This window comes from Jaculus jaculus, chromosome 14 (genome assembly GCF_020740685.1).
Source record: "Jaculus jaculus isolate mJacJac1 chromosome 14, mJacJac1.mat.Y.cur, whole genome shotgun sequence".
NCBI lineage: Eukaryota > Metazoa > Chordata > Mammalia > Rodentia > Dipodidae > Jaculus > Jaculus jaculus.
Genome location: NC_059115.1, coordinates 56,067,134 through 56,092,341, shown reverse-complemented (window position 1 = coordinate 56,092,341; position 25,208 = coordinate 56,067,134). Strand labels below are relative to the sequence as shown.

The 25,208-nt window shown below is 45.5% G+C and overlaps 1 protein-coding gene across 4 annotated transcripts in view; it reads left to right on the top strand.

Moving 5' to 3' along the window:
* Arhgef28 (Rho guanine nucleotide exchange factor 28) overlaps positions 1 to 25,208 on the top strand; it is a 361,317-nt gene that overhangs the window by 209,977 nt on the left and 126,132 nt on the right. Inside the window, exon 1 of one of the 4 annotated variants that reach the window (XM_004651536.2) lies at positions 7,183 to 7,469. The exons of the other annotated variants lie outside the window; for them this stretch is intronic. Within the exon in view, the coding sequence (XP_004651593.2) occupies positions 7,385 to 7,469 (85 nt within the window). The 5' untranslated portion in view covers positions 7,183 to 7,384. Of the gene's footprint in view, positions 1 to 7,182; positions 7,470 to 25,208 lie in introns of those variants that run through there. 4 annotated transcript variants of the gene reach the window in all.

Here is a 25,208-nt window from a genome sequence, read left to right as displayed (position 1 = left end):
CTCTCTAACTGCTTTCAATATTTTTTCTTTGGTTTGTGTGTTTGGAAGTTTGAGTATAATGTGGCGAGGAGAGTTTCTTTCTGGGTTTTGTCTGGCTGGGGTTCTAAAGGCTTCCTGTATCTGTATTGGCACCTCTTTCCCAATTTGGGGAAAATTTTCCTCTATGATTTTGTTGAAGATGCCTACTATGCCTCTGGAGTGGAATTCTTCTCCTTCTACTATGCCCTGAATTCTTATATTGGATCTTTTCATAGTGTCCCGAATATCTTGAAATTCCCACTCATACTTTTCTATAAGTTTGTCTTTCTCTTTGTTGGACTGCATTAGGTCTGCCACCTGATCTTCTAGCTTAGATATTCTGTCCTCTCCCTCATCCATCCTACTGGTGAGATTTTCTACAGAGTTTTTTATTTCATTAACTGTGTTCTTCATTGCTAATAATTCTGACTGGTTTTTCTTTATTATTTCTATTTCTCTATTTATGTCTTGTATTGCCTTCTTTATTTCATTAAATTGGTGTCCTGCCTCTTCTTTGATTCCTTTGATTTCCTCTTTGATTTCCTCTTTGATTTCTTCTTTGGTTGTATTCATGTGTTCTTTGACCTCTTTGAACATATTTATAATTATTCTTTTGAACTCTTTCTCAGGCATTTCCTCTAACTCTTTCTCACTGGAGGACATTTCTGATGCATTAATACTTTTAGGTGGATTTATATCGTCTTGCTTTTTAGTGTTTCTTGTGTTATAATGTATATATTTTTGCATCTTGGATTAAGTTAATGCTTGGATTTTCTAGCTAGCTGTGTATTCTTAGCTGTATCAATTGATTTGGTGTAAAATATTTTCAGGGTAGGACCTTAAGGTATTAGGTGTGGCTCTTAAGACTCTCAGAGTATCTACAAAGATGTTCTTAGGGGTTGAGTTTCCCTGCTATAGGAGTATTCAAGCAGGCTGAGTGGAATAATATACTGGTAGATTCTAAAATTTAGCTAAACACTGTACCCATTCCATCAACAACAGCCCCGAGTATGTATGCAAGAGTAGTTATTATAATGACCAGATCCTCTATCAACAAAGAGGTTTAGATTTCTGGTCTGTTGAGGTATCCAAGTCAGCTTGTGACCAGGTGAGACCCTTCCCTGGTGCAATCCCAGTTACCTTGGGTGATTGTGGTCTCAGTCAAGTTGCTGCCTGGGTCGTCGGGCTGCTGTTCTGGTTTCTGGAGCTGGGCACTGGCTTTTCCTACGGGGCAAACTGGGCCGCCTCTGCAGCTGTTGTAGGTGCCTCCGCCGGAGCCCCCACCACTGCTGAAGCTGCCGTTGTCGTGTCCACCGCTGCTGCTCACCCCGAAGCCGCTGCTGTCCTGGGTCCGCTGCTGCTGGGGCCACTGGTACCGGTGCTGGAGCCGCTGAAGTTGCTGCCAAATTCTGCTCCTGCTTGGGTCCCGCCGTCAGCCCAAGTTGGCGTGGCCGGGTCCCGGGCCGCTGCTGTGTTCGCTGGAGCTGGGTTCAGGCGGCAGGGGAGGGGAGGGAGCCGCGGCTGTTCTGGTTGTATCGTGTGCTTTTACCTCGCGGTCTGCTCCTCCCTCCGTTGCTCGCTGCCGCTCTCCCCTCACGTTTCCCGAGTTGCGGAGAGCGCGGTGTGAGGGGAAAATCCCACACCTGGCTTGTCCTGCGGCTCGAGTCGAGAGACCGGCGGTTTTCTCGCTCCTAGATTTTTGAATCCCTGTTTCCTCGCAGGACTGGGGTTACAGGCGTGCGTGTGTGGCCATGTCCAGCTGTTTATGTGCCATATGGAGATTTGAACTGTGGCAGTTTCAGGCCCCCTCAGGCTTCATGCTTATACAGGAAGTGCACCTAACCACTGGGCCATCCCTCCAGCCTGGCACCAGTACTTCTAATTGCCTTGGATTACATCTCAGAGGGTCCTTGGGCTCAGAGGATAGGGCTGAAGACTAACAATATGCTGATGTTATTTAAGATTGGTGACAGTTTGTAGAAGCCCCTTTTCCTTTGGTCTGAAGTCACTTGGCAGCAGTCCAGGCTTGTTCACAATCCAAATGGGATCAGAGCCTTAGTGGACAGGGAGCTTTCTTTGTCTGTAGGTACCACTCCCTTTACAAATGCACAGGTCTATACGTTGCCGCAATTACCTTCTTGCTGCTGGCCCTTGTGGGAGGAAAGGGTTTATTTTGGTTTGGTTTACCGCCTCGAGGGGAAGCTCCATGATGGCAGGGGAAAATGATGGCATGAGCAGAAGGTGTTCATCACCTGCTGGCAAACCTCAGGTGGACAACAGCAACAGGAGAGTGTGCTGAATACTGGCATGGGGAAAGTGAGTTATAATACCCATACACCCCGCCCCCAACAACACACCTCCTACAGCAAGGCTCCACCTCCCAAATTGCCATTAGCTGGAAATCAAGCACTCAGAATACATGGGTATACCCAATTCAAACCATCATCTAGGTCTTCCTAGATGGGCAGTGGCAATCTGCCATGGATGATTACAGCCTCGTGGAGGTGATGTTTGCTACTTAAAGAAAACATGAAGGATTGCCTGTGAAGTCATGTGTACTGTTATACTCTAATGGCTTAGGAGGAGAAAATATCATTGAATTTTGCCAATGCAATTGAAATCAGTAGTAGTTAGACAGAGGAAAAAAATATCTGTTAAATATGAATGGGATGTAAATAATATTTTGAATTAATTATATGAATTGAATTAATTATTACATGCAATTATGCTGGCAAATGGAAAAATCCCAATCTTATTATATAAAAAAAACGAGGAAAAATGACCCACATTTGAGGAGAGAATCTTTGATGAGCAAGGAAATGAGTTAACCTGAAAATAAAACAGGCTGTGTAGACAGTATTTTCTACTTTACTTCTTATGTTAATTGTGTATGGCTGGTAAATAGAAGTCACTTCATTCCTCAGAAAGTATTGAGATATAGTAAAGCAAATGAGAACATTAGAAAGTCTCTTGAGGGGCTGGAGAGATGGTTTAGTGGTTAAGGTGCTTGCCTGCAAAGCCCAGCGACCATAGTTCAACTCCCCGGTACATAAAGCCAGATGCACAAAGTGGCACATGTGTCTGGAGTTCATGTGCAGTGGCTAGAGGCCCTGGCATGCCCATTCCCTGTCTCTCTCTCTTCTATCTCTCTCTACTTGTAAATAATTTTTTTTTTAAAAAGAAAGTCTCTTGATAACCAAAGTATTTTCACATATGTTTTTTAGGTAATTCTAATAGTTTCACTGTCAGAATAAGTTCCATATCAGTAATTGATATGTAAGTTGGGAACTGAGATGAGGATGAACCCACTTGGTATCTTAACTAATAAAAATGCCTTTTACCAAGTTCTTTCACTTCTCACTCTGCCTGCATTTTCCTGCCTTCTCCTGACTTATCTCTGGTCCAGGGAAGAACATGGTTAATCACTTGTTGTCAGGGCTTAACTATCTCCTAGTTCAGTGGCTTGAAAATCTCACCGGGCACAAAAATTGCCAAGGGTGGGCTGGAGAGATGGCTTAGCGGTTAAGCGCTTGCCTATGAAGCCTAAGGACCCCGGTTCAAGGCTCGGTTCCCCAGGTCCCACGTTAGCCAGATGCACAAGGAGGCGCACGCGTCTGGAGTTCATTTACAGAGGCTGGAAGCCCTGGCGCGCCCATTCTCTCTCTCTCTCTCAGTCTTTCTTTCTGTGTCTGTCGCTTCCAAATAAATAAATTAAAAAAATATTAAAAAAAAAAAAGAATTGCCAAGGGTGGGGCGGGGTTCCTTATCAGTGCCGATTCCTGGGCCACCCTCGGAGAGCTTGATTTCACAGTCCTACAGCCGGAACCCAGGCGAGTACATTGTGGTGAGCGTTCTCCACAGCGTGTAACCACCTCCATGCCAGTGATGCCCTCTGAGGCATCCTGGCCTAGACTCTGCCGTCTGTACCACTGGCACCTTCTGACCACGCTGTCACATTTCTGACCATTTCACATAAACGAGAAACCCTGCGTGTATTGATTGCATGAGGTTTGTCGCATTTGCAAATACACATTGTTAATCAAATATGTTAATCAAACATCTTTCCCATAGCACTAGGAAAATGAATGTGGATGCTTGATACTTTTAGTGAAGTAAGGAACTCAAAAATCATCACCAGCAGTTCAGGATGAGGACTTCAGGATTTTTTTTCTTTTTCTTTTTCCTATTTATTTATTTGAGAGAGAGAGAGAAGCAGATAGAGAGAATGGGTACATCAGGGCCTCTAGACACTGCAAACAAACTCTGGACATGTGTGAACTTGCTTCTGGCTTATATGGGTACTGGGGAATCGAACCTGGGTCCTTAGGTTTTGCAGGCAAGCACCTTAACCACTAAGCACTCTCTCCCAGCCCCAGAACTCCAGCTTTTAACAAAGATTTTATTTATTTATGAGAGACAGAGACATTCAGGAAATGGGCATGTCAGGGCCTCTAGCCACTGCAAATGAACTACAGAGATACCTTGTGTATCTGGCTTTAGGTGGGTACTGGGGAATTGAACCTGGGTCCTTAGGCTTTGTAGGCAAGCACCTTAACCACTGAACAATCTCTCCAGCCCAACTTCAGTATTTCCAATTGCCTTGGAATTCCCCCTCAGAGGATCCTTGACAGAAGGGCCGAAGAAGGATGACAATATGCTGTTTCAGATTGGTGACAGTTTAGATGAGGCTATCTCCCCTTTCTGTGGTCTGGGGTTATCTTAGAAGCAGCCCAGAGCCCACAAAACTTCAGACAACAAAGGATTTCCTTTGCATGTAGAAGTTCCATTTACAAATGCAGATATTGTGGTGACAAAAATATGAATATGGGGGCTGAAGAGATGGCTTAGCAGTTAAGGTGCTTGCCTGCGAAACTAAGGACTCAGGTTCGATTCCCCAGTACCCACGTAAGCCAGATGTACTAAGTGGTGCGTGCTTCTGGAGGTCGTTTGCGGTGGTTAGAGGCCCTGGTGCACCTGTTCTCTCTGTCTGTCTCTCTTCTCTGTATTTCTCTTTCTCTGCTTGCAAATAAATAAATATTTGAAAAACATACATTAATATGTTTCTAAACACTTTGTAAGAGTTTTTGTGCTCTTGTCAACGTGTATGCTTATAACCAACAAACATCTTAGCTGTTATGTAAAGATTTTTTTCATCCACAGGTCATTATTCATTTATGTAGCAAAGACCAATAATATCCCTGGCACCTTCCCAGGCTTTAACACTTGAACTGACTGTAAGAACTCACAAGATCTTGTCTATTTTTTTTTAAAATTTTATTTATTTATTTATTTGAGAGTGACAGACACAGAGAGAAAAACAGATAGAGGGGGAGAGAGAGAATGGGCGCGCCAGGGCTTCCAGCCTCTGCAAACGAATTCCAGACGCGTGCGCCCCCTTGTGCATCTGGCTAACGTGGGACCTGGGGAACTGAGCCTCGAACCGGGGTCCTTAGGCTTCACAGGCAAGCGCTTAACCGCTAAGCCATCTCTCCAGCCCTCTTGTCTATTTTTTAAAAATATATTTTCTTTATGTGTGTGTGTGTGAGAGAGAGAGAATGGGTGCGCCAGGACCTCCAGCCACTGCAAACGGACATCCAGATGCATGTGCTCCTTTGTGCATCTGGCTTATGTGAATCCTGGGTTGGAATCAAACCAGGATCCTTTGGCTTTGCAGGCAAACGCCTTAACTGCTAAGCCGTCCCTCCAGCTCCCCTTGTCTGTTTTCTTATTAAAGATCAGCATGGGTTAAAACTCTTACTGATGTTAAAGGCTGAGAATAATTTGTCCTTATGTTGCATTGAGCTTAATTACAAAAAATATCTAATTATTCCTCAGATGAAAGGCCACAGAGTAGCAAATATATTCATATTTCTTTTCATTTGGGTATAATGCTTGCAGTGATATTCTGGTTTGATTTTCTTCTAGTTTGTGTGCTTGTGTAGCAAGCTATATGAAATCACAACCATGATTTGTACAATTCTGATTTTTATTTGGATTTGCACTTGAGTACTCTCCCCCTCTCTCACTCACTCCTCCCCAGGCAGAGTCAATTTACCCTCCACAGAGCAGGCAGCTCAGCTATTTTGTACACAGCATGGCATGATCATGCCAGCCACTTGAGAAGTCATTGAAGTAAAGAGATGAATGTTAATTGAGACACACACTGTCATGTTCCACAATCTTCAGGCTTGAAAGATCTTAACGTTCTTTCCAGTTCCCTCCGTTTCTCTGGGCATCACACAACCTCACAAAACACAAGAAAACGTGGTCCTTTTTTCTGTTCCTCCTTCTGAAAGTGCTTCAGAGAAAATCCCTTAGGACACTGGCATTGTCCCCCCCCCCCACACACAGATCTTGTCTGCTAGGCTTGATCTTATTTGGGTCACACCATCCTTGTGCCTGTAGACGTGGGGAAGGAACGCCGAGCAGCTGTGATTTATGGGAGGCAGCACCGTCTTCTGGACAGAGTTGCAAGAGACTGCAGGAACTGTGCGCTGGTGGCCAATCAGTCACCAGCTATATGGACACAAAAAGTTTAGATGGGAGCTGACACAGTGGCAAAATCCTCAGGATGATTGACAACCAAATTTGGTGACGATTCAGGAAAATATCCCAGCCGTGCTAAATAGTAGGTGACTTGGTACGAACGGAATGAGATGAGAACAATTGCACATCAAGTGGAAAAGCATCCAACCACGTTAGGATTAAAAGGATCAGGCGACTGGACTGTTAAACGCGATCCCAAAGCTGTTGCTTAGATCCCCAGAGCCGCTCAAGCTGCTGATGGCTGTGAGAGGCTGGATTTCTCCAGCAGCGCCAGTGGGACCAAGCAAGCTTCCCTGGCTGTCCAGCCGCATAAACCTCAGCCTTTATCTTTTCTGAGAAATGATACCGTAGCTCCCAGCAAAGAGAGCGCTCGCTGGGCTTTTCTTGACTCGCAAGGCAGTACTTTCCCTTCCCAGCTCCCTTCCTTTTTGCATTTCCATTTCTAGCCACAGGGAGAAGGGGGGGGGGAGTTAATGATTCATTTGCTCCCAGTGACCTTTTGAATAACTGGACGGTTGTAGCGATGTATTGGTGCCCCCCCCATCCTTCCCCATCCCCCGCTCTCTCTCTCCCCCTCTTTGCTTCCCCTGCTTGGCGTTAATATTTACAGCCTTCTCGTGTGGGGCTACATGCCTGAGCGCCCGGAGGAAGCTCTGCGTTTATTGCCTCTCCCTCCCGTGTTCAGAGCTATTTCTTCCAGCCCCATTCCTGCCTTTGACATCACCGGGGAGGCTCGTCTCCCTCCCGCCTGGACTCCTGGGCACGGGTCCTCTCCAGTCTCCTTTGCCTTTTCATCTGATCCTTCCACGAAAACAAAGCAATGGATTCCGACTCGGACTCACCTTTTAACTACTCCTGGCCTTCCTTTCCCAAAATGAAGATCCGGCGCAGGGCACCCAAGCAAGGTAGATCCCCCCCACCGTGGCTTTTGTTTCCCCAGAGCCTCACCACCTTCATGTTCCTACCTTGCCTTTCCCTGTTTTCTTTGCCTGCCTGTTTGCGAATGAAGTCCGTGTTTTTACTTGTCTTTCCAAAACTCTTGCAGTAGAAATACTATACATGTGGACTTCTGAGGGAAACTTTCTCCTTAAGTTCTCTTCCTTTTAGCCTCTGCCTTGGTGTTACACTTACCCACTGGCAAGGCTTTCAGAAAAGGGGGTGGGGAACAGTAGTGCCAGGTAAATGTTTTGGATTCATTTGGTCAGAGTTACCTTGAAAACAGAGACACGTTGATTTAAACATATCTAGCCTTTGTGAGGTTGAAAGAAAGAGCAACTCATGTTTGATACTTTCTCTTTGGTTTGTGTAGTTTTCAAATGTGTTGTTGAAGAAAATCTTGTACCTGAGAAGTACTGTGTATTGATTGCATAGAAACTGTTAAGGAAAGGATTTGAAAGTAGCAATTTCAACAAGAGAGCTTATATGTCTCTGGAGAAGATGGCAATCTATTACGCTCATGAAAAGTAATGACAAGGAAACAAAATGCGTGGCAACTAGATGGCATAGACTTGCGTGGCTTCTTCCCTGCCAACTTGCCGGGCCCTCGCTGCCGCCTGGACCTCATAAGCCAAGGGGCAGGTGGGCATCAGGTTCAGCGGAAGTGTTAAGAGAAGAGACCCTGCCAGTCCTGGGCTGGGTATGGAGAGTGACTGTTGTGGCCTTCTGAGGTTTCAAAAAAGCCTGAAAGTGAGTAATCTGTGCCATCTCCATATCACGTAGAGACTTACTTGTGCAACCGTGCCTTTAACTCAAGGGGAACAGGGACCTTTTCCAGGCTTGCAGGCCGAAGAGGTGTTCCACGGAGCGTGGCTTCCGTGGCACGGTCCCCAGGGAGCTTGTCTGTTCGTTCCATACAGCAGGGCGACTTCCGTGGCTCCTGCAGTGTGCACGCACCTGCTTAGCTTCTAGGGTCTTCTTCCTTCATTCTAACATACAATTAAGGTGTTTTCTTCCTCTCTTGCACTTTGGCTGCCATCAAAGCCAACCGTAGGGGTAAGAAGGGTTGATTAGGGAGACTCAGCCTGGACACCTCTCCCAGGGGGCTCCATGACTCTTGTTGTTCCAGACTTTGAATAATATTTAATGTACAGGGGAAATGGCTCAGTGGTTAAGAGGGTTGGATGCTTAAGCAGGAAGTCCCCTCCAGCTGGAGATTGCCAACGTTGACTCCCAAGTAAAAAGCCAGTCCATGGGCGTAGGAGGGTACAGACTGGAGAATTGTTCACTGATGGACAGTAGCTCTGTGTTCAGACACACATACACACGCACACACACACATAGATAGATAGATAGATAGAGACCCCATCTTAAGGAAATAATGTAGATGAGCAGTAAAAGAACACATGGTGTCTTCCTTTGGCCTCTACAGGCATGTGCTTAGGACACACACACACAAACACACATACACACACATGCAATGCATATATCACCTACATACTCCACTCATGCACCCAGCACACAGGCGTTTAAAAATAGTTAACATTATTTCTCATTATTCTCTCTCTCTCTCTCTGTTTTTTTGAGATAAGGCCTCACTCTAGCCCAGGCTGACCCAGAATTTACTTTAAAGCCCCAGGCTGGCCACCAACTCACAGCCATCCTTCTATCTCTGCCTCTTGAGTGCTAGGATTAAAGGCATGCACCACCCATGCCTGGCATGTTATCCTGTTAAAAACTTCTTTTTCTTTATTTTGTGTCCTGGAAACTGTTTTATATCATTTTATTGATTTCATAGTTGTAAGGAGAATATTTAAAATTGTCAGTGTTGCCAGGCATGGTGGTGCACGCCTTACTCCCAACACTTGGGAGGCAGAGGTAGGAGGATTGCCATGAGTTCGAGGCCACCCTGAGACTCCATTGTGAATTCCAGGTCAGCCTGGGCTACAGCAAGAGCCTATCTTGAAAAATCAACCAACCAACCAAACAAAATGTCAATGTTAAAGACTGTCTACTTCTAGGGCACGCTGTTTTTATATGTGAGGACCATGATATATGGAAGTTCCCATTAAATGATTCTGGGAACACATGCAATATGAGAGAGCGCAGTTATGTGCTTGTGAAATTAATCTTGTATGCCAGTGGAAAATGTTAACAATAGGTAAATTTGGGTAAAGGGTATATGGTGTTCTTTGTGCTATCCTGACTTTTCAGATTTCCTATAAGCTTGCAATTGTTATCCAATGGTAACTTTTTGAAAGACTTAACTTCTGGGAGAGTTGAGGCATGGAGTCCTTCGTTTGGGTAGACATGACTAATTATAGTACATGGAAGTGTCTTGAGGGTAGGGAACTGTGAGGTTTTTTTTGTATTTATGTTATCTAGCTGACTCACTGGATCCCGATGTGTTTTGGGGGTCCATCCAGGCATCTTCACAACATGGCGGGGTGGGGATTAAGGACTAGAAGGCCAGGGAGAGCCTCGAGAGGCCAGTGAGGAGGTAGGGAACATATGAATCACTCTCCCTTTAAATCTAGACTTGGAGCACTGCCAGTCAGAGCTACAGAAGAAAGTCATAGCAAAGCTATGTATAAATTAAGCCTGGTTCAAGTGAAAGCAAGTACCTGGGGTAGGAAAATGATTAACTCTTTGCCACCGGTGAGCTAAACACAAGTGAAAATGCAGTTGGTAGCAGGGTGGCAAATTGGAGGGCCACGTAGCACGCTTCCTTTCTTCATGAAATGGCACCGGTGACCTGCTTGTGACCTTGCTGTCATGTCAGCTGGACCATAAAGCTCTTAGAGCCAAGGGTCCATGGGAATGCCCCGGCCCAAGCTCCCCTCTTACCAGGTGAAGACAACAGGGCCCCAAGAGGTCAGGTGAGGAAGTTATTAGTTCTTTCAACAGACATTCTCCCAGTGCCAGCCTGTGTCCCGAACATGGGGTGAAGTGCTGGCCATGACAAAGCCTGTCCCTGCTTATAGCGTGGCATCCGGACTGGAGCCTACATCACCTAGCACCTACGCACATCGTCCATCATCCCCATCTAGTGTGGGAAACACACACACACACACACACACACACACACACACACACACCAAGAGATATGAATTTTCAGTCCACTGGCCAGTTTATGAAGAGCTGTGTTCTCTGAAAAAACGGTATGGAAGTTTTTTAAAATGTTATTTATTTATTTGAGGTTGACAGACAGAGAGAGAAAGAGAGAGAGGGAGAAGGGGAGAGAATAGGCGCACCAGGGCCTCCAACCACTGCAAATGAATTCCAGATGCAGGCGCCACCTTGTGCATCTGGCTTACATGGGTACTGGGGGATTGAGCCTTGAACCAGGGTCCTTAGGCTTCTCAGGCAAGTGCTTAATCGCTAAGTCATCTCTCCAGCCCAGGAATAGAAATTTTAGTCAGCCCCTATTGCTTCCTCATTCTTTCCTTCCTTCTAATTCCCACCGGCATCAGCATGGAGGTTCCAGTGAGCTAGGAAAACTTGAAGGAAGATTAGAGGTTCTGAGGCTTTCTGGTTTGTTAATACACCCCCCTTGTATGTGGTCAGAAATATGTTCTGCGAGTCTCTTTTCCCTGTCCTGACCTTTCTCTTAGTACTCCCTTTGTCCTGAGGCCCCATCCTGTCCTTGGTTTCATAGTTCTTTGGCAGATCCTTAGATGCATCCACATTCTTGCCTTATTTAGAGAGTGATAAGGAATTGTGAGAAAGGGTTCTGTGGTCATGAGCAGCCCACCATGCCATATTTCAGCTCAAAAGCATAGCTATTACTTGCTTGTCCTTTTTCCTTCAGAGAGAAGGAGGAAACCATGCCACTTCCTTTGGAAATGTTTGGTGTCTTGAGGGGCGTGAAATGGAAGCAGTTAAAACCTAGCTGCCCAGTATGAGACCTGCGGGTTCTCAGAAGCTTCTCTGTGTTTCCTTATGGGCAACACAGGACATGGTGTTCTGGGAGCCCAGTGGTTAATAATTGGAGGGGGCCAGAATCCACGACTGTTCTGCTTCAAGGGCTCCAGGAATGCCTGGATTTTTGTTTTGTTGGTTTCAGTAGGAGATTCAACCAAGAGATTTAATGTTTGTTAATCAAAGATTAATCAAAAAACATGGAGATCAGACCTCACCTAAGGCTTCCATAATTATCTTTATTTATTTTTTTAATTTTTCGAGGTAGGGTCTCACTCTGGTCCAGGCTGACCTGGAATTAACTATGTAGTCTCAGGGTGGCCTTGAACTCACGGTGATCCTCCTACCTCTGCCTCCCGAGTGCTGGGATTAAAGGCGTGCGCCACCACGCCCAGCTTCATAATTATCTTTAAAATACACACCTTAGTGTAAGTCATCAGGCTCCAGAAAATGTTGAAATGGTCTTTGCAAACCTTTCCTCATTCACTTATGCAACTTTTCCCATTTTCTCTTACCCTGGGTCATGCTGTGTCCCTCTCCAGTGAGGTAAAGTGCAAAGAGATGTATCTTGCTTTTTGTTAGTGAAAAACCAGTTGACAGTCACCAAAGGAGGCAATGAGAATTAGCTTAAAAAGCCTGGAAAGCTTAATGGCATTCAAGTTTTCAAAAGAACTAAAATTGTGGCTGGAGAGATGGCTTAGCAGTTAAGCACTGGCCTGTGAAGCCTAAGGACCCCGGTTCAAGGCTCGATTCCCCAGGAACCACGTTAGCCAGATGCACAAGGGGGCGCACGTGTCTGGAGTTCATTTGCAGTGGCTGGAGGTCCTGGTGCACCCATTCTCTTTCTCTCTCTCTTTCTCACCTTTCTTTGTCGCTCTCAAATAAAGAAAAAAAACACAAAAATTTAGAAAGAGAACTAAAATTATGTGATCCTTTATTAATCACAATAATTGCCTTTTCTGAACTCTAGTAGACACTTGACATAGAGCAGATCTGGTTCTGAACAAACTCTGTGATACAGATGTTATCTCTGGTTTCCAGATGAGGAGGCTGAGGCTCAGAGGGCTGTGACAGAGACGGTGTGTGTTACCTGAGGTTCATATGTCGGCAGCTTGGTTCCCCTGTGGTACAACTGTTGAGGTGATACAGGGCCTTGAAGAAATAGGGCTTTTGTGGAGTCATTAGGACATCGGAAGCAGTGTCTTTGAAGTAGTTTTTGTGGGACCCTAATGAGTACAGAAGAGAATGCTGTTATAAAGGACCAAGCATGGCCCTTGCCTACTGTCTGGCTTCCCGTCTTATGTGAGACTCAGCCTTGCACCTTCCTGCCACGATGTCATTGCCATAGTGTACAAGCCGGGGAGCCATTAGCAGAGTCAGTGCTAGGCTGTTCTAGGATAGTGAGATGAATACATATATTTTTAAAATTTCAAAGCCAACTAGCCTCAGGCATTTTGTCATAGCTATAGGAAATAGAATGTTTGAATGTTATTCCCAAGGCTTTTCTAGGAAAACAGAGACTGGGAACTGCTTCAGAATAAGGAAGGGTAGTGAATGAAAGAAGGACTTATGAATAAAGTATTTCCCACATATGTTGTCATAGTTTATTTATTTATTTGTAAGCAGAGAGAGAGAGAGAGATAGGGAGAAAGAGAAATAGAGAGAGAGAGAGAGAAAAGAGGGAAGAGTAGAGAAGGGAAGGGAAGAGAGAGAAGAGACAGAGAGAGAGGGAGAGGAAAAATGAATGGATGTGCCAAGGCTTCTATCCATTGCAGACAAACTCCAGATGCATGCGCCACTCTGTGCATCTGGCTCTATGTGGGTACTGGGCAATCGAGCATGGGTCCTGAGGCTTTGCGGAGACATTCTCCAGCCCCTGTTGTTATATTTTACAGGAGGGGAGCCCTCTATGCTCCTCTTCACACATAGTCCTTACACACATCCCTGGTCCTGTCCACACATGGTCCTTAAACACGTCCCTGCTTTGGGGTTGGACCCGGATGGGCAGATGCCTGAAAACAGGATGAAGTGAGAATAGACAGCTATGAGAATGCTGGCAGGTTCAGTCTTCCCCTGGACTGACATGGATACGGTCAGAGACATCCCATGCACCGGGACGTAGATACGGTCAGAGACATCCCATGCACTTGGACATAGATACGGTCAGAGATATCCCATGCACCGGGACATAGATACGGTCAGAGATATCCCATGCACCGGGACATAGATACGGTCAGAGACATCCCATGCAGTGCACAGAGAATGAAGATGAGGTTGATGAGGACACTGGTTTGCTTTTCTTTCTTGTGCTGGGATCTCATGGTGTTGCCCAGGCTGGTCTTGAACTCCTGGGTTCAAATGATCCTTCTGCTTCAGGCCCCCAAGTACTGAGACTTAAAAGCATGCGTCACCATACCTGGCTCGTTTTGATTTTTGATTGTTTGGATGGCAGATATCCTGAAAAAAAAAATATAACACAGTAAGTACTTAGAAGAATGATGACATTTCAGAAATTTTAATTTAAAAAATATTTGTGAGAGAGAGAGAGAAAGAGAAAGAGATTGAGTTTACATGTGTACTGGGTATTGGGTTCCGGGGAATCAAACTTGGGCTGTAAGGCTTTGCAATCCAGTGCCTTTAACTGCTGAGCTACCTCCCTGGCCTTACTTTGAATTCTTGAGCTTACGTTCCTTTTCTCTTCGAGAATAGACATGTACACAGCCGTGTGTGTGTGTGTGTGTGTGTGTGTGTGTGTGTGTGTGTGTTTACTCTAGAAGTTCACCAAAGATGTGTGTGTGTGTGTTTACTCTAGAAGTTCACCAAAGATGTGTGTGTGTGTGTGTGTTTACTCTAGAAGTTCACCAAAGATGTGTGTGTGTGTGTGTGTGTGTTTACTCTAGAAGTTCACCAAAGATGTGTGTGTGTGTGTGTGTGTTTACTCTAGAAGTTCACCAAAGATGTGTGTGTGTGTGTTTACTCTAGAAGTTCACCAGAGGTGTGCGTGTGTGTTTACTCTAGAAATTCACCCAAGGTGAGCGTGTGTTTACAAGTTCACCAAAGGACGCCTGAATACCATAGATGGAATAAATCACCACTGCAGCCCTTATTAAGGAGGAGAGACAGTGTCTCGAGGGAGACATGACCTGCTATGGTTCTGTGCTCTCTCTCAGTGAAGGCGGTGCTTAACTTCACACAGAGCAGCTCAGTGGCAGACTCTGCTTACAGCCTTCTCGGTGTGGTGTCTCAGAGGAGAGGGTACCCAATGTAAGCCCTTTGCCACACTAGCCAGCCACATCACAGACCCCCTTAGTAAATGCACACTTAGCCATTTCTTCTTCTTCCCCTCCTCCTCCTCCTCTTTGTTTTTCTTTTTCTTTTTTCGAGGTAGGATTTCACTCTAGTCCAGGATGACCTGGACGTCACTATGTATTCTCAGGGTGGCCTTGAACTCACAGCAATTCTTCTACCTCTGCCTCCCAAGTGATGTGATTAAAGGCGTGTGCCACCATGCCCGGCTCTTAGCCAATTTTTGAAAGTGATTTTTTTTTCCCTTTACTTCTGGCTGGCTTAAATTATTGGGCAAGCTATCTTTATTCACTAAACCCTGTGAGGGGGACAGGAGGCAGCATTATAATCTACTATCTCCATTTTTAGGGGTGTTCTTCCCACCACTCTTAGTTTTGAGGAAGGACTAATGCTTGCTTAATTACACAATAAGATGCATTAATTAAGTACAGTAGAAAGGAATCATATCCTATGGAACAGTATAAATTGCTATCAAATTTCAAGGTGAAGAGAAGGAAGGCATCATAGGTGGGCGTGTGGCTCAGTGGTAAGAGTGCTTGCTTAGCGCATGCAAGACTCTGGGCTAGGTCTTCAGCGCTCAAAACTAAAAAGTGGAAACCTATAGGTAGTTACGACAGAAGGCATTATGGAAGAGATGCTGTTTTAACAGTGTGTGGAAACCCGTGGGGTTTTAGCAGGTAGGGTGGTCCCTATGCAAACGGGCAGAGCCAGACTTACGTAGAGAATGCCAGAGGCATGGAAAAGTAGCCTGGTGTGTGGCTTGTAGATTTTTGGGGAAATGGGAATGTAGTGGGAGTGGCCTGGACAGTGAGTTTTGTCTGGCTGGAATCCTGTTCTCTCAACAGTTCTCAAATAGTTTCAGGGATAGATTTCCCACCGCTCTGGCCCTGGGTCCAAAGGATGCTACCACAAGTGAGGGAGCCTCCCTAGGTGCAGTGGATGGGATGTCATCGAGGTGTGACCAATCACAGCATTTCTCATGCCTGACCACACAGTGATTGGCCCCCACATAAGAACTTGACTTAAACACAGCCAATCAGAATCCTTCCTGTGGAATTTTTTTTTTTTTTCAAACTAGAGTTTAGAGGGAGATGAGATGTCTTTTTTTTCTTGGAAGGTTGGAGGTGAAGTTGCAAGAAACCAGTCTGTAGTCAGAGGAGATGCATAGAGAACTGGCTGGGTGCTAGGGGGCCTGTGACACTCCAGGCCTTTGCTGTAGTCACCAAGGCCCCTGCATCTGCCCAGCTTTCTGCTTCTCAAGCCTTGGAGAATAAATTCCCTCAGTCCTGTGAGTTACCTTCTTGGAGTCTCCTCTCTCCCCTTTTATCTTTGTTTTTGCAAATTCAGTGGAATATGTCTTCCACTCCCAACTAGAACCTTCCATCTTGTCCTTCAAGATGCTGTTTATGGCCTTTTTCATTTTTTTTAAGGGGGGGGTCAGAGAATTGGCATGCTAAGTCCTCCAGTCAAACTCCAGATGGATGCATAACTTTGCACGTGTGTCACCTTGTGTGTGTGGCTGACATGGGATCTGGGGAGTTGACCATGGATCCATCGGCTTTGCAGGCAAGCACCTTAACTGCTAAGTCATCTCTCCAGCCTGTGTGGCCTTTTTCTAAAAGGCCTTCTCTGAATGCTCAGCTACTCTGCTGGCGTATTTTTAAAAAATATTTTACTATTTTAAACTTTTTATTTTATTTTATTTATTTTATTTTATTTTATTTTATGAGAGAGAGAGAGAATAGGTGTGCCAGGGCCTTCAGCCACTGCAAACAAACTCCAGACACGTGCACCACCTTGTGCATCTGGCTTATGTGGGCCCTGGGGAATTGAACCTGGGTCCTTTGGCTTCACAGACAAGCGCGTGTTAACAGCTAAGTGATCTCTCCAGCCCCTGTCTGGTGTATCTTTCACCTCTCTTGCTAAAGCCTCTCTCACCCTATATCACAACTAGCATTTGACATCTCCACCCTCAGATCCCAGTTCCTGACACATTTTCCACATCTCCAGTGCCAAGATCACAGAAAGCAGGCAGCAAACATTGGTTGACTGACTCCATTTTTTTTCTATAATAAATGTTAATCTGTGTGAAATTCTGCCCTGTAGGCAGTGGTACAGAGAAAGGGGGAAAAGTATATTTTAAACTCATATAGAAAAACTTGATCTGTCTGATACAATAATGTAAAAAATAATTTTCTTTGATAATTCAGTACTTCAGATTTCTCCTCCCAACCCCTCATGCTCAGCCCTCTTCCTTTCTAGAATGAGGGTGGAGGTGGTGGGTGGTGGGAGGCGCTGGTCCTTGAATCCATGCATTGCCTTGTGGGTCCTGCTGGCCTTCTCTGTGGATGGATTGACCTAGGCTCTTCGCAGAAGCATCACTGCTTTGATCCTAGGCATCCTAGTATGCATGGCCAAGGTCTTCAGCTGGGGTCCTCTCTCTGGTGTCAGAGAGGGCTTAGTGATTTGCCTTTGAGCCTTACCCCGACTTGGTGTCCCCTTGGCTCTCACATGACAGAACCCTAGGATCTCTGGCTGTGGCTGCTGGTCTAGAAGCTCCCTCCGCAAACATCTGCTTCAGGGTTTCTTTCTTTGCTCTGTGGTAGACGTGATGGTTGGCTCTGTATGCTCCACTCAGCCACTTTGGGAGCCTGGGGATCCTGTGCCCACACTGAGGCAACTGGAAACAGCTCGGAGAGGAGCCTGGCACTGCTGCCTCACCTTCAAGTCCATACTCTGGTTGTTCTCATAGTGCAGGATGTACTGTTGTGGAGCCTCGATACTCAGAGTAGTCCATCTTATTTCACTTCTTCCCACAGCAGGGAAAGCACATGTCTTTTTAAAAAAAATTCTCCATCATCTCTGCCAGTGGAAAACCCAGGTGACGGACACTAACACATCCCACATCCAGCTTTCTTTCGTGCTTACCTGTCCAGAGTTGCCCCTGAGTTGCTCATGATAAAGGAATAGGATTCAGAAGAGTTTCTCAACCTGAAGAAAACCGCAACAATTTGGGGGATGGCTAGACTGTAATTGGGACCCATCATTCATTCCCTCATTCAAAATGTTCTTGTTGAAAACACATATGAAATGAGTGAAAGAATTCACATTTCCAAGAGTAGTCTCTGTTTTCCTAGCAGTTCCTAGTGTAGGTCAGAACTTGATGAATTTGGTGATACCAAGGATGAGGAAAAACATCAAAACCTATGTGGCTCTAGAGACGAACACTGGGGAATGGAAGCTTCTTATGACTTTGGAAATGAGCAAACTCATTTTTGTGTGCCAGCGTCTTTCCATGAATTACACAATATTTGAATTCCTCACTGAGTTCCTGTGATGATGACGGACGGGACCATCTCCATTAGCTTGTTTATTTACTTGAAGTGGCTTTGAGAAAGTCCTACCATTTTATAGTCTCAGACTTTCAGTTCTGCCCTGGGGTTTGGATCATGCATTAGTTTAGTCCCCCACCCCAGCTTTTCAAAGTTTCCTCTTGCTTTAGGTCTTAGAGAGTTGCATAAGAAGGAAATTGTTGGTCGAATCTAGTCCCACCAGAGTCTCCTTACCTACTTGCTTGCTTGCTTGGGGAAGCAAGGGTAGAAACAAGTGGTTTGCCTACTTGAGAGTCCTTTCTCAAACATGAATGTATGCACTCTGAAAGGCCACCTTGTGATACTCTAATTAGGAATGAGGACTGGGTGAAATCTGGGGGAACTTGTTGCCTTCAGAAAACTATTTTCTCTCCTTGACTTCCACTTCCCTCAGTGCCCCATGTGTATCATGAAGAATCATTTGGACCACTGGCTTTCAAAACAGGAGAATCATTTTGACCACTGGCCTTTTAAAACAATAGAATAAGGACTTACTAGGAATCTGAGATAACAGAACTAGATTGTATCTGATATGGATGGGAAGGAGATTTCAACCTCTGCTCCAGTGGAGGCTGGAGGCCTTCACCTCTGGAGTCTACTAGCTTCTGTCCCTAGCTGTCACTTTTGGTAACAGGACTCGTTAGAAGATCCCCACTCCTCCATGCCCGAGGGCTTGCCTTTCTTTTTATAGGGTCCCAGGGGTGGTGGGCATAGGGGGGGGGCATCATCATTAGAGACTCTTACGTGGTAGACAGAGGTTGCCTGGTCTCTTCCAGACATCTCTTGGTGCAGACTGTAGTCTCTAGGAAACTGAGCTTCCACGTGACCCGCGGGAAATTCCTGGGTTGAGGATCATTTTGGAAGTGGATGAATTCTCTCTATAACCACAGGCCCAACTCAGAAGTGTGAGGCTAAAGGATTTTTCCATGCCAGGACTAATATCCTTAGAGAACGTTGAAGGAGGAATGACAAGGAAGTGAGCTGGAAATGGGCATTTTTATTGGGAGTCTAGGTGGTAGGTATTACTTTCTTGGGAAATCACACTGAACTTATTGGTGAAAAGGGCTATTGCTCCATTTTAGAACTTGGCAAAGGTCCTTTTAGGTAGGGAGACAATAAAAAAGGATGGGGTTGGGTGCCAGTCAGCACTGAGTTTTTGTCCCAGTTTAATCACATAATATCCTGGCTAGTTCTGGGGACGACACCCAGTGCTTTCTGCATGCTAGATAAGTATGCTGCTAATGAGCTTCACCTCCAGCCCACCTACAAATGGATGCGCTGATACCTCATGTGGTTGTAGAGAATATAGGAGGGCGATGGTTAAAACTAGCCCTGCATACTCTTGAAGAAAGCATTTCCAGATAATACATGTTTGCCTACATTATCTGATATAGGCAGCTAACTGATAAGCTACTGTTTTGTATGAAATTACACAGCTGTTCTTTTACATAAGAAATACATTGTGAAAATGGGACTTTCTTCCCTCTCATTTTAGATATAAAGATGTTATTCTCCAGAATCTAAAATTATACATTAGTAAAAAGTTAAAAGTCAAAACCAGATATATTTTAGCATGTAGAGATGGCATCTTGTTTTTTTTTCCTTTCCAAATCTTTTTTTTTCCCCTTGAGTATTTTGAATGTTGTGCTTTTAAACATAATGAAATTATATGAATTATATTTTATGCATGCTTTCTCAGTGAGGCTCATATGATCATGTCATGGCAACAAGTCACTAGGAGAAATTACACAAACAGGGCCAGGAAGTAGGCAGACATACCTAGGGATATGGCATACTGTAAAACATTAGTGAGACTTCTTAATGGGAAAATACCAGACATTGTTCAAATACCATTGTCCTTGTTCCAAAACAGGACACACAATAACCCCAATTATTAAATAAAGTGAGTGTAATGGGCTAGCAAGGTGCCTGGGTACAGCTGGCAGATATTGGTTGTGTGAATGACACATCACTTTGCTTATGTATACAATGGAAACCATTAAGAGTACAGATTCCAAGAATTGCTTGAAGAGCAAATAAATGAATGTATGTATAAATAATAAGTTCCTATTTCCTAATAAATATCTATATGTATGTGTATACACACACACACACACACACACACACACATATATACACACACACACTTGTATATATTTTTTGTTGTTTTTGAGGTAGGGTCTAGCATCTAGCTCTAGCCCAGGCTGACCCGGAATTCACTATGTAGTTTCAGGGTGGCCTCAAACTCACACAATCCTCCTATCTCTGCCCCCCAAGTACTGGGATTAAAGGTGTGCGCCACCACACCTGGCCTATATAACTTATATATTAGTCTGTGTTAGTTATAACGACAGTGGTATTAATATTGCTGAATATGGAACAGGTATGCCCTGTATACTGACCTTTCTACTATCTCATATTTTGTTTTTACTTGCTCCCTTTCAGTGCTTTTTCCCATCTTTCCCTTAGTACATTTACTTTGTATATCTGCCTGCTTGTCTCATTATTTCTTTAGAAAGGGGGTATCTATCTGATATTTCATTTCATTTCGGTATTTATGAGACAGTATCTCACCGTGTAGCCCAGACTGGCCTTAAACTCAAGATCCCCCTGCCTCAGCCTCCTGAGTGCTGGATTCCAGGCTTGTGCCGTCATGACAAGCTCTGGATATTTAAAAAAAAATTTTTTTTGGTTTATTTTTATTTATTTATTTGAGAGTGACAGAGAGAGAAAAAGGCAGATAGAAAGAGAGAGAATGGGCGTGCCAGGGCTTCCAGCCACTGCAAACGAATTCCACATGCACGCGCACCCCTTTGCATCTGGCTAACGTGGGTCCTGGGGAATCGAGCCTCGAACCGGGGTCCTTAGGCTTCAGAGGCAAATGCTTAACCACTACGCCATCTCTCCAGCCCAAGCTCTGGGTATTTTAAGTAGAGGGATTTAATAGTAATGTTGTTGGGCCATGTGTGGATACCGGGGACACAGAAACCACAACATCTGTGTTGTTCTGTGGATTCCGTAGTCCAGTCCAAACCAGGAGGAGCCAAGCGACCAGTTCTGAGTGCGACAGATAACGCTGGGCAAAACACAGAGGTAGGGGATGAAAGGCCCAGGAAGGAAAGCCTTTTGGCTGTGCAGTGACTTCTAAGGGAACTTTCCAGGGAATAGACCATTATGATTGTGTTTTGAAGATGTTTCTACTATCATAGGGGCTGAGGGGACTGACTTGGGTCACACAATGCTTGGCAATTAATACACAGTAAATATGCAAACAGAATGAGTGAATCAATCAATCAGTGAATTAATGTGTGAAAAAAGTGCCACTGCTATCACTAACTGGAGCATAGCAAGAAAGCTGAGAAAGCAGTGTAGCCCCGAAGAAGAGACTGTTCCTAGTTGTTCCAGATACAAGCTTCTTTTAGTTGTTTTATTTTATTCTTTAGAGTGAGCAAGAGAGAGATTGAGACAGAGAGAATTGCCTCACTAGGGCCTCAGCCATGGCAATTGAACTCCAGATACTTATGCCACCCAGTGGGCATGTGCGACCTTGTGTTTGCCTCATCTTTGTGCATCTGACTTACATGGGATCTGAAGAGTCAAACATGGGTCCTTTGGCCTAGCAGGAAAGTGCCTGAACTGCTAAGATCTCTCTAACCTTTTCTCTTCTCTTCTCTTCTCTTCTCTTCTCTTCTCTTCTCTTCTCTTCTCTTCTCTTCTCTTCTCTTCTCTTCTCTTCTCTTCTCTTCTCTTCTCTTCTCTTCCCTCCTCTCCTCTCCTCTCCTCTCCTCTCCTCTCCTCTCCTCTCCTCTCCTCTCCTCTCCTCTCCTCTCCTCTCCTCTCCTCTCCTCTCCTCTCCTCTCCTCTCCTCTCCTCTCCTCTCCTCTCCTCTCCTCTCCTCTCCTCTCCTCTCCTCTCCTCTCCCTCCCTCCCTTCCTTCCTTCCTTCCTTTCTTCTTCCCTTCCTTTCTTTCTTCTTCCTTTTCCTTCCCTTCCCTTTTCTTACCTTTTCCCTCTTTCCTTACTTTCTTTTTTAAAAAATTATTTCTCAGGGCTGGGGAGATGGCTTAGCAGTTCAGGCACTTGCCTGCAAAGCTAAAGGACCCAGGTTCAATTCCCTAGTACCCACGTAAATCCTGGTGCACAAAGTGGCACATGTGTCTGGAGTTTGCAGATGGATCCATTCTCTTTATATATTTGCCTTTCTCTTTCTCTCTCTCAACTAACTAAATAAAATATTTTAAACATTATTTCTCTCCCTGCCCCCCCCCCGTGTGTGTGTGTGTGTGTGTGTGAATACGTGCATTCACTAGGGTCCAGCTTCATAGTGTGTGTGTGGGGGTGCTGGGGGATTGAATTCGGGCTGGTAGGCTTTGTCAGCAAGTGCCTTTAACCTCTGAGCCATTTGCCTTGCTCCCAAAGTTTCTTTTCTGTAGGAGAAATAATTTCTTCCGTACATGACTATTAATCACTGTATTACGCGGCTGAGCTGTTTCTAGGCCCTGGGGATACCATGAACAGAGCATTCAAGGCACTATTCTCATGGGACTTACACTTTGGTAGAAAGAAATGGGCAATGTAGTCAGCAAATACCACATCTAAGAGAAGGTAAAGCAGAGCTTAGCGAGTTGCCATTGTACATGTATATATAATAGCTACTAATATGAGGGCTTTTTGATATAGCAACATTTGAACAGAGACCTTCAAGTAAGGAAGCAGGCTCCCACATAAAAAGCAGTGTCCATTGGGGGAGCAGGTGCAAATGACCAGTGGCATGGGACAGCAAAGAGAAGAGCCACGGGCAGGGCTTCCAAGAGGTTGGGTGAGGGCAGATCACGTGAAGCCCCGTAGATCTGGTCAGTTGGGCTCTTACTGAGTATGAGCGAGGAAGCCACTGGAGAACTGTCGAGAGGTGTGCCACGGTGTGATCTCCTTTGTGAAAAGAGTGCTGTGACCTCGGAGACCTGGACTGCTGGCTGTTCACTGACTTCCTGCTGTGGTCTACATGGCCCAAGTCTCTAACTTGTCTCAGAGAGTTAGGCTTTCTAGCTTCACTGGGGATCAGCATGTGGAACCCCAGTCTCTGACCTCCTCCCCTGGAGATCCTCTTGTTGGGTTTGGAACTTCAACCCTAGGACCCAATGGGCCCAAGAGTTTGCCCTTTCAAAAGAAATTTATTTTTTTATTTTTGTTATTATTTTTATTTATTCATTTGAAAGCGACAGACAGAGACAGAGTAAGAGACAGAGAGAGAGAGAATGGGCGTGCCAGGGCCTCTGGCCACTGCAAACGAGCTCCAGATGAATGCGCCCCAAAGAAAAAAGACATCAAGGGCTGGAGAGATGACTTAGCAGTTAAGGGGCTTGCCTGCAAAGCCAAAGGACCCAGTTTCAATTCCCCAGGACCCACATAAAGTCAGATGCACAAGGTGGTGCATGGGTCTGGAGTTTGTTTGCAGTGGCTAGAGGCCCTGGTGTGGCTATTTTCTCTCTGTTTGCCCCCTCTCAATCTCTGTCTCTCAAATAAATAAATAAAGATAAACTATATTTAAAAAAGACATCAAAGTAGAAGAGAAAATCACTGGCAAGGGATTCAATGAAAGGGGAGCAAGGGAAAGGGGGAAAGAAGGTAATTGGAGGGGTGATGATCAAAATACATTGTGCACTTGTGATGAAAATGTGTCATGGGGGGGGGTGGCTGGAGAGATGGCTTAGCGGTTAAGGTGTTTGCCTGTGAAGCTTAAGGACCCAGGTTCTATTTCCCTTCTCTCACCAAACAAAAAGATTGCTTGCTTTGTTTGTGTTGTAGGGAATAGGCTGGGGAGGGCCAAGGGCAGAAGCAAAGAGACCAGTGAGGAGACTATTGCAATAACGAGACAGAAGATGGTGGAGACCTGCCCAGGAGACGATGACCAATGGCGGGGAGCCTCTGTCTTCGGCTGTGACAGAAAGGGAACAGCAGAGAGTGACTCCATGGAAAGCTATTGTTGCTGCTTTCTGGGGAAGCGCGTGCATACAGGAGGAGAGATGAAGCATCCTGGTTTGGACCCGCACTCGTGGGCATGGGCTGGGGGACACAATGGCTGAGCAGTTCAGTTGGGATATTGGGGAGCGCCTCATCATTTAGGTGAGAGGTCTGAACTGAAGGTGAGACTCGGAGAGCCATCATCATGGGATGACATGTGACATCGTATTGGCACAGGGAATAATTGGAGAGAGAAAAGGTTTAGGAAAAAACAAAAACAGGGCTGGAGAGATGGCTTAGCGGTTAAGCGCTTGCCTGTGAAGCCTAAGGACCCCGGTTTGAGGCTCGGTTCCCCAGGACCCACGTTAGCCAGATGCACAAGGGGGCGCACGTGTCTGGAGTTCGTTTGCAGGGGCTGGAGGTCCTGGTGCGTCCATTCTCTCTCTCTCCCTCTATCTGTCTTTCTCTCTGTGTCTGTCGCTCTCAAATAAATAAATAAATAAAATTAAAAAAAAAACAACAAAAACAAAAACAAAATCACATGGAGTGAACGAATGAGACCAGTTTGCCTAGTTGTAGCTAGGAAATTTCTGGACTGAACCAAAACCTTACCTGGCTTTTGAGGTGAGCGCTTGGCACCGAGTGGGCCAGAGCCGACACGCAGTGGGTTTGCGGCAGTTGGCCGGAGTTTGTTTACATCTGGGTGTAGCTGTCTGGCATAAGCAGCAAGTAGGCCAGACCTTCCTTTATCTATCAGCTTGGAGCTTCCAGAACGAGTCCTGGGTTTCATCAGAAGTCCAGGCCGCTCTGGGCTGCCAGACTTGAGGCAGTTGCAGTGCCCCAGCGAAGGGAGGGAGGCACCCACGTTCTCCCCTTTCTAGTGGCCACTTTGGTCTTCCCAGGGGAAGAGCTGCCCTTAACTAGAACTTCTAGCAGAGCACAGATATGGTTTGGGAAACTGCTTTAGGGGCCTCTGGTAGAGTTACCTAACAGTGAGGATGATGTGGGGGGGGGGGTGGCTGGGGATCCCCTGGGTGGCTGTTGATCCCGCAGGCGCTCTGAGGGGAGAAGCTGGCCAGCATCCAACTCCATCATGTCAGGACAGAATGTCTCAGTTCCTGAACTCCTCCCTCTGTTCTGTAGAAGCGTG